Source organism: Melanotaenia boesemani, chromosome 18, assembly GCF_017639745.1.
Source record: "Melanotaenia boesemani isolate fMelBoe1 chromosome 18, fMelBoe1.pri, whole genome shotgun sequence".
NCBI classification, from domain to species: Eukaryota; Metazoa; Chordata; class Actinopteri; order Atheriniformes; family Melanotaeniidae; genus Melanotaenia; species Melanotaenia boesemani.
Window position 1 is genome coordinate 13,209,171 of NC_055699.1, and position 10,406 is coordinate 13,219,576.

A 10,406-nucleotide genomic window follows, 5' to 3' on the forward strand; every position below is an offset into this window, starting at 1 on the left:
CCCTGCTGTCGATGCAGAAGCGGAAACAGATCATCTATTTAACTACAGTCGGAGATCTTCGAGTTTATAGACCGTATATACACACCGACATAAGTGAACACAAGCCAGTTTGTAGATAACAGTAAATCGAACGAGCCAATGCATCTTAAAGACAGATTATTAATGATAAAATAAAAAACATGCTCGCCTAATTCTCGATCATATGTTGAAACGATCATCTTTGCAGTTCAGTGCGTTCCTTGATTCGCCCTTTCAAGCAACCACAAATTATTGGAAAAAAACAAAAAAAACAAAAAACAAACAAACAAAAAAAAAAATAAATAAATAAAAAAACACAAAAACGTTCACACGGAGGACAATAAACTCAGATTTATTAACTGCATATTAATTATCTCAAACATGCTGCGAGGATGGGCTGTAAACTACTGAGAACCTTTATGGACTTATGTCCAGTAAAGGAATATAGAGGTCTGAATTTGTGCACCAACCAATTTTGAACACAACAGGAGCATGCACAATAGCTGTGGAAACACCCAGGCATTTGAGCCCGATTAAATGACATCCTTCCATATTTTTCTGTCACAGGATCATGTTGAAGACAATTTCTTCAAGAGATGAGATTTTGGTACACTTCACACCATCTGATTTTATTTATTTAACATTACAAGTTTGTTTGAACTTAACACAGACAAAAATAATATGGTTCCATGTAGAGTAATTTGACGGCAAATAAATAAATAAACAAATAAACAAACAAACAAACAAACAAACAAATAAATAAATAAATAAATAAATAATAATAATAATAATAATAATAATAATAATAATAATAATCTGACCGTGCATAATAACTTTAGAGTATGTGCATCATTCAAGAATGAAGGTGGAGTGATGGATGGATGGATGGATGGATGGATGGATGGATGTATGGATGGATGGATGGATGGATGGATGGAAGAGGGGCCTCCTGGTGGCAGAGGGAAAGGTTGTTCGATATTTTCACCAACTCATTGATGTTTATTTTCTTAATAAGCAACCAGTAGGGAAACAATCAATCCTAAATCAGAGAAGAAATCATTGAAATTCTCAAAGAGAAGCAACAATCAGCAATAAAGGTAAAATCTATAATGTGCATGATCAAGTGCTGCAGTCTTTAAAACGACATTGATCTGCTATAACAATGTAAGAAACCAGCACCAGCATTTTCCAAGTGGGAGGGATGCAGGCATGCTAAAATGGGCACAAATGGAAGCATAACTTTGTAAATGAGTAAAAAGTGTAGCCTACATGCCATGTCATGAATATGGTACTCTGGTGGATCTCAATATATAGCACTATGTTACAAAACAGAAATTTCATATCACAACTCAACAGCTGGAGAGTCTGGCTTCCGCTGATAACCAAAATCTTCAAGCTGAATGAAATCCATAAGGCTGCCACAAAGTATGTTCATCATGCTCCGGTTTTCCTCTCAATTCTCTCTGCATCAACCTGTTTTGACTTTATATGTCTTTGCCTGCCCTCTTCTGGTAGAAAACAACAATTACTATTAAACATTAGCATCTATCTTCACCTACTTTATTTTAACCAGACAGTGAGGTGATGCTGATGCCTAATTTCAGCAGACATAAAGCAAAGGGAAGGTACACCCTGTGTAGGTTGCTGGTCCATTGCAGGGGTAATGGAAACAAATATCCATGTACACTCATATACCAATTAAGAACAATGGATATTCATGTCTTTGCACTGTATATATATATATAAAAAACCAAAGTCAAGGATAATATGCATACTCTTTTTCCAGTTCTCTGACCCCTTTGGACTTTTGGACTTGATTATATAACATCTTGTTGGGCTATTTCTTTAAACTCAGTCCATGTCAAATAAAAACTGTTGCTGACATTTCTTCCATCACTGAAAACCCAAAATACTCCTAATTGTTCTGGCATATCACATTCTCAAGTTGCCTAATGGACCAGGACATGCTGAGTTGTTGCAATGTCGTATGTGCCATTTTTATAGGTAATATTTTAAGCCTGGTTCTGAGAAACCTTTCACTTTCTCCAGCTGCACTTTGGTAAGCTTCTGGCATCAAAATTCTTAACATACCGTTTTTCATTCTGCAGTGAAGCTTAAACACCCAAGAGCAGCAACGCTGAGCAACACAAAATTTGAATGAGGGTGGAATTTATGCTGTGACCCACATTGACTCTCAGGGTTTTGGACCTAGTTCATTACCTGAGCAATAGGATATGCATAAAACTTCAAGCTGCAAGAAACCCTTATAGTGTAGTTTGACCAATAATCTAAATCCTAAAGACTGAAACTTTTTACTGATAAATCTCATAAAAGCACATAAATTTAACACAATTTAACATGCAAGGTATTATTCTGCAATTAATCTAGCGATTGAATTTTAAATGAATCCCACTGTGTTGAGAGTTTCACCTTCCTAACATGCTTGTTGTCTCTTTCCTTCAAAAACTAACCTGAAGCTTGCTCTCTTTTCTTCCGCAGTTTTGCCTTCGTAGTCTCCTCATTAGCAAAGTGCTGATGTACACTGTGAATGTAATGGCTGTGGCACTGTCCTCACCCATCTTGTCTCATTAGCCCGACCTGATTGGCCATGAAGGTGTTCTCAGGATAAAGCGATTGTCTGTGGCCCTTGTTAGATCATAACTCCTCCAGTATTCTGCTCCTAAGAGGGACATAAACTAATTGAAATATGCTAGAAAAGAGCTAAAACACTGACCTTGAATGTGTTTTATGGCAAAATGTTAAATATTTTTGTAATGCAAGTGTAAAAATCATCTTTAATAAAAATGTTGAGGTCCAAAGAAATCAAGATGTTTGTGTTTTTGCTTCCATTGATTTTAAGTTTAGCAGTTTTTGGACACACAAATTGTCCAAATACATAATTAAATATTAGAATGGGTCAGGTCATAGTAATTCAATACATTGTTGGTTAACTGTAAACATTTGCTGAAGGTATTTACAAATACATTTTCTAGGGAAAACTTAACTTTAGAATATTATTAGCAGAACAACTAACAAGTACACAAGATTAAATGATTTAAGAAATGAGCATAGCAGCTTTTTATACTGAAATAACACAGAAGTTTCTCTTCTGACTTTGTTTCAATTCACCATATTTAAAGAGAAAGATTAATTCTGAACAAAATTCTTTGGCTAATGTAATTGTCTCCAGTGGGTGATTCACTGCAAAAAGCATGAGCAGCCTCTTCTGCTGAACTCCTTTCCTGTTTCACAACATATAGCTGCCAAGGCACCAAACTTAGAGCATGAAAAATCCACGGCATATTCACAATAATGTCAATTGGCAGGAGTAATTTGTAATCACTACTTCAGGTACCATGAATGAGTGCTACACGTATGCCATGGTAACCAACCCAGGTACCTTGTTAGGAGGTGGAGATGGATTTTGTCCTTAATGCATTGCACCAAGTTTCTACAAATGGCTTCTTGGTGAGAATAATTAGAAAACTGGCTGTTAGAGTGTGTCTGAAATATCTGAGGTGAAAAAGAATGTTACATAGTTGGTCGTATTGAATCTAAGTGCACAGTGAGGTTCCCAGGGCTACAATGAATGTTGGCCACAACTGTGGAGTTCAGGTGTGACCCTTCTGGAATTAAAACTGTGGAGATGTCCACAGTGCTGAAAACACTGCCAGCCCACAGTCACCATGCACTAACCTGGCATGAACTATAGCATTCTACCCCAAAGCTTTCTTCCTCCAAGAATTTCAGTTCTTACTTTTATTTTCAGACTGTTTGGGAACTGTTAAATGACAGGATACACATCTTGATATTTAGTTTGATTCCAGATCCAAGTCAAGAACCTCTGGATCTAACAACTATAAGAAAAATAATGAGTGGCATTAGCCTGGAACAGAACTTCATGAAGGTTCTAGTCTTCTAAAACTTTTAGCTTCTATTTTATCATTCTAATTTACCTGTATAAATCTAATGTGTCAAATTCAGTCACAGATAATACATGTTGATTTTATGTTCACGGTTTCAATAAGTGAGACACATAAGGACTGCAGGCAAGTTAGTTTACCATCTGGATTCTACATCAGCACCATGCATGATATGATACACACAGAATGGATCCATCTTTCTGATAAAACCGAGACTTTGCCTATAAAATCAGGATGACCACAGTTGTTCCTCTTAAACCTGTTTATAACATTCAGAGTTGTCAGTTGTCCAAGTTACTCAAACATGTGTGCTAATGCAGCCCAATATCATCAAAGGTTAGTTTTTAACTGTGCACTAAAAAACAAGTTGAGTTGTTTCTCTTCTCATTAGCCTGGATAACACAATGTTTACAATTTGTAACCAGAATTACAAATTTGGATTCATCAGACCAAAGAACCTATTTCAATTTAGTCCATTGTAATCTAGCTAAGGGAACTTCCATTTGTGGATGAAGTAATGAACTGTGTTGACTAAAAATAGTTTTCAGAAGTATTTCTGGGCCCAAGCAATTTTTTCTACACAGGAGCTGTTTTTTATGCAGTTCTGCTAGTGTAGGTACAAAGCATTCAGCATAGATTTTCAGCCTATGATGACGAAATCCATAATTTATTTGTTATATATTATGCTACAATGTTTAACTATGCTTCAGTTAATTTCTTAAGATAATTCTTATTTTGCTTCTCTAAGCATTTAAATACACCATTATCTTTGGTTGCCCAATTTATCAGAATGGAGGAGTGGGTGCATCTTTTTTTTTTTTTTAATTCCCAACAGGCAGAGGTTTCTTGTAATTTTAAGCCTTTTGATGTTTGCAATTATTTAATAATCTCCATATTTTTATGCTTTCATCTGGAAATGTGGGTTAGGGAACTGATGGAAACGTCAATGTGTGATGGTTTAAAGAAATAAAGAATGAAGAAGTTTCATTGTCTTAATGGGTTGTATTGTAGAATTATTTCCAGAAGATGGCAGTACGAGCATGCCATTCTTTAAACGATAAGCCTTATGATAAGCAATATTATAATAAAGTCAAATGTAAAGACGCACTCTTGGTTTTTCGAGTAAACAACTGACGTAAAAACATACAAAAACGTATAAGTAAAAAACTCGAAGTTTGGGAAAAATGGTTAATGCAACTCATATCTGTTGCAAAACCATACGTTAAGTCTATTTTAGAGAAAATGGGCTAAGTTGGATTTAGAATTGAAGTTAAACAAAACACTGTCCAAAAAAATAAAATTAACCAACACAATTAGTTTATCAGTTTCAACTTTAATGAAGCTCTGGCTGGCAATTAAATGCTGACATCACAAACAAATGTCAACTTGTTTGGAACTTTTCCACTGAAACAGATAAAAGTGGGTGGCAAATAAGCGAATTATTAAAGTGTTTTCGTAAAAGAGCGTTAAAGAGTCTCGACAACACTAACACTCAATGGAAGAGACAGGGCGCACGCGGTACTGTTTGCCACCGTTTAAACGCCGTTAATTAAAACGTTAACCTGATTGGGTGGAGAGCGCGAGGGGAGAGGGTGTCTCTGCCCCAATAGGCGAATCCTTTTTAATAACCCGCCTCGAGATAATGATGTAAAAAGACTGAAACGTCTTGTGCGTAACGAGGACCATCGTGGAGATCCGGTGAAGGTGAATCAGACGCAGAGAGATAGGCAGGAGAGAGCACTTATTACACGAGTCTCCTCCTCGTCACTACACCTCAGCTGACAAGTGGAGCAAGCCCGCAACTTCACCGCTGTCACGCAACTCACCTCGTAAGGGACAGACAGAGGGAGAAACTCGTAGAGACGCGTCAAGAGTTTCCAGAAGCGACCATAGCCTGTGACGACGCGGAATCCACAAGGCTATGGACAGGAGGATGAACTTGAACGTCGGCGCAGGGGATATTTTTCACAAAACTCTCAGCGCCGTGTCCAACAAAAAGATGGACCCTTTCAGATCGTCGGCTGGCATTGAGCTTCCACCCAGAGACCGCCAGTCGCCAATCAGTTGTTTTGACCAGGCTGAGCCAGACCCGATTCAGCCGGGAGGACTGGTAGGAGGTAGAGGGGGAACACTGGGTCTGCCGACCGGATCTTTGTGCGTCAAGTATGGGGAAAGCGCAAACAGGACTTCGGCAGCGGAGAGCAGCGGTGGAGAGCAAAGCCCCGACGATGACAGTGACGACAGGTGTGACATGGTCCTTCTGACCGACGGGCGGACGGTGAGCGCGGGGAAATCTGAAGGAGGTAAGAAAACCAAAGAGCAGAAATTACTGAGGCTAAACATCAACGCCAGAGAAAGACGACGGATGCACGATCTAAACGACGCGCTGGATGAGCTCAGAGCGGTCATCCCCTACGCGCACAGCCCGTCGGTGCGGAAACTCTCCAAAATTGCCACTTTGCTGCTCGCCAAAAACTACATCCTCATGCAGGCGCAGGCACTTGAGGAGATGAGGAGGCTAGTGGCGTATCTCAACCAGGGACAAGCCATTTCTGCAGCTTCGATACCGGCCACCACTGCCCTTGCAGCCCCCGGTTTGGGCGCGTACGAGCAGCCGCCTGGATACCCCTTCCCCACTGGAGTGGCTGCGTCTTCCTGTCCCGATAAATGTGGCCTGTTCAACAACGCCGCCTCCAGCCTCTGCAAACAGTGCACTGACAAGCCTTAACTGCACCCGACAAAGACTCCGAGAAGCACACGAGAGAAAAGATCCCACTTTTGAGGACACTTTTGGAAAGAACAAAAACAAGTGAGACTGCTGTTGTTGAAGTCACTATAGAGACAAAAGTAATGCCGATTAAACCTTTTATAATATTTACTAAATGCATTAAAATGCGCTTTTTTGTTTAAACAATACTTGATTGTGTATATAAATAATCCTTAAAGTGCTGGTATGAATGACAGTAAAGACCAAACAGAAGCAGATGGCAGCCTGTGAAGGCTGCAAGTGTTGCTGATCACTTGCTCTGAGATGGATCCTTTTTTTTTTTCTTTTAAGATTTGGGTGACCTGACAACTTGCGACATTTTCACTTGAATATATGGACAGCTTCCCTTAGTACAACCTCACTCTATGCTGCTTTCTCCTTGATTTGCGGTTACTTATTTATTTATTATTTTCATTTACCTCAAAGACTAGTTTTCAATCAAAGGCCCGTTTTCGTGAACTTTTTTTTGAGCACGTGGAATGTTATGAAGAAGAAAGTTAAAACAGCTAAGTTAAATGGTCCAATCAAACAGAAATTTATGTGCTGATTTAGACACTTGTCAATAGCTGCGCACGCAAACTACAATTATTTTTTTTTAGGCACTGTGATTAAATATTCATTATAATAAATTAAGAAAAATGCTAAAAACCTGAATCAAGGTTTAACAGGTGTTTCGATGTCTTTTTTAACTTATTCATTTGGGTATTTATGATAGATATTTTGCTTGCATTGCACATTGTTGTATACAAAGTTGATGTGTTTGCGTTATTTTTTTTCTTCAACAAGAAGTCTTCACATTAATCGCGTTGTCAGGTCAGGCTGTGGATTACTGTAGATACCTTAGTTATTCTATGAGCAAAGAGGGCCGTTTGTATGTATTTCAGTGTTGAAAGCTTTATTAAAATATTTTGAACAACAGAAACAAACTTCTAATTATTCATTGGATGTCAGTCAGTGTGAGTGGTATCAAAGAAAGTTGTTTAAAAAAACACTTTTTTCATATTTGACTAATATACGTAATGATATTTAGTTTCTATGTGCTTATTATAAATTAAGGCCATCAGATAGTGTTGTTCCTTCACCAGGTGCCAAGCACAGGAGATGTTTAAATTATTTTCCACTTCCAAAACTGATAACTTTTTCTTTTTCTGAGTTACGACAAGTCTTGGGAGCGAAGGCCAGACGTGGTGGTTGAATAGCCTGGGGCTCGAGGAAGAAAAGAAATCAGCTCTGGTGACCTTTATTGTGATTATTAGAACGATTTCCATGACGGTGTAAAATAATGGGATAATCTAAAAACAAGTGTGTACAAAAACTGTTCCGGTAATACCTGGATTCACATAATCGTTGAAGCAATTAGAGCTCCAGAGTGTGATTAAGAAACGCAATTACGACCGCGCGCTTTGCCGCAATTTGGAGTCTTTAATCACAACGCAGCCATCAGCTGCACTCGGAGCGACTCGCCCTTTGTCCCCCATCATTTAAAAAAAAGAAAAACATTAAATGAGGTAAACGACTAAATATATGGAGCAATAACAAAACAAACACAAAACAAAACACAAACATTTCAATGTGTGGAATTTGAATTTTTGAATTTGTGATGCACTTAAAAAACTGAAATTCTCACATAGGCAGACAACATCCAAGTGACATTTCTATCACCAAGTTATCCTTTTTTTTAAAATATTTTTTTAAAACTGTGCACGTTGCCAAGTCTTATAGTTTCCAAATAAAAGAAACATTCAGAGGACTTCAGCACCATGGACAGAGGCCACATTTACAGAACTCAAATGAAGAGTTTTGAACTATCCAGTATTTCCTGTGATCATGACGTCAAACATGTATAGTCTCCACTTTTCATAAGAAATACCACTAAATTCAGCTACATTCTACTCATGTGGAAAGCTGACAACTAAACATTGTTTTGTAGATGTATATGGTCATTTTTGTGAAAGCAAATAGATTTATTCAAAACATTTTCCTTCACTATATTTCTTCAGTAAACGTGGAAACCTGATGTATGTTTAAGATCACATAGTTGATGATTTTTTAAAAAAAGAATAAATATGTATCCAAAAGAAGGTTATTTCTTTTCAAACATTTTTAATGAAACAGCTGTTTCTTTGTATATTTATAATATTATCCCCCTTTTCTTATTTTTTTTTCCAGTCTCTGATCTAAGCTTTGTGTCTGTATGATGAGTTATTCTGACAACAGGGTCATTACAGTGTCCTATTTAATCCCATCACACTCCTGAATGCCTCGAATCTTCACAGAATGACCCTTAATCAAGAATGGGAGTAAGCAGCAACTCCTGTTACAGAACTTAACCCAGATATTTCAAGTTTCAGCACAGACATGTTCTTTTTTTCTTTCTGCTGTTAGAAACTGAGACTTCACACACACACCCACCCACAAAAAAAAAAAAAAAAAACATTAATTATGCACTATGCATTAATGCATAAATGACTGCAACATTTAACTCATACTAATATTCACATTAGTCCAGAAGAGGAGATTCCCCAGGGATGAGACAGAGCCATATGTGTGTGAAAAACAGAACACAGCCTCTAAAAGTAAACAGACAAAAGCAAAATGATCAGTTCAAAGGTGGAATACAGGAAAAAGAAAGTTATGCATTATAAGCAAAATATAATATATCCCCCTTGATGTGGAAGCTACTTTCTCCCAGCTGATGAGCTGTCACGTCCTGAGAAAGGTCCCTGATGTGTTATATTGGACTGCGAAGATATTTGGTGAAAGCAGAAAAATCAGGATGCTCTGTCAGTTTCTAGTGAACAGCCACAAGTCATATCAGAAAACACAAGTTTTTATCATGAGTCTAAAGAAGCCGAATCTGTCTTAAATGCATGTACAGGGTATTCAAGGCTCATAAAAAGAAGTAGAAGATAATAAAAAAAAAAAAAACACTGCTTTCATAAACAACAAAGTGTCCAATTTACCATATCAAGGTCCAGCAGGGTGTCTATTCATAACAGGGTGTGATGTATGCTAAAGATGATAAACATTAAAGTCAAAATATACATAAGCACATAGAATTGAAATGTCCTCCTCATATCAGTAACTGGCAAAACAATGGCAATGGATTAATCCATGCTGTGTCATACATTGTGTATAAAGATATATGTGCTGCACTGGCTGAGGTACCAAATCAACCTCTGGGTGGTAATTCATTTTTGTCAGGCCACTGATAGCAATGCATAATGTTGTCTTCTTGTTTTGCACACATAATGAAGGCTAATACAAGTGCAACTGGGGGGGTCAGCTAAACCAACGCAACTCGTTTCATTGTTTAACCTCTATTTTCAGCTACACTCAAGAGACACAATGTAAAAAAAACATTAAGGTGGTCATTTTAGAAGGATTTCATCCCCCTACTTTAAATAGTTTCATAAATCAGTCGAGCTTTTCTAGATCTAATTGATATTTAATTATGCTCATTAATAAATCTTAACAGTGACTAAATTATTGAATAGTCTGTTTTCAATAGACCCTTTGGTTGAGTTGAAGCATCTTTAACTGTAATACTTGGAAACTGTCCCATTTGAATTTTAGGGTTGGATTAACATGCAGGAATACATACTTAAATGGCACCAATTATATGGTGCCAACTTCAAATTTATCCATTTTACCCATGTAACAACAAGGCATTTTTAAAATATAAAAATTAAGTCTGA

General features: G+C 37.5%; 1 protein-coding gene across 1 annotated transcript; it reads left to right on the forward strand.

Moving 5' to 3' along the window:
• Window positions 1-5,629: 5,629 nt before the first annotated feature.
• bhlhe22 (basic helix-loop-helix family, member e22) lies at window positions 5,630-8,182 on the forward strand. Its single transcript, XM_041967468.1, has one exon. It carries the CDS (start codon window positions 5,863-5,865, stop codon window positions 6,667-6,669), a length of 807 nt encoding a protein of 268 aa, XP_041823402.1. The 5' UTR covers window positions 5,630-5,862; the 3' UTR covers window positions 6,670-8,182.
• The last annotated feature ends 2,224 nt before the right edge of the window (window positions 8,183-10,406 follow it).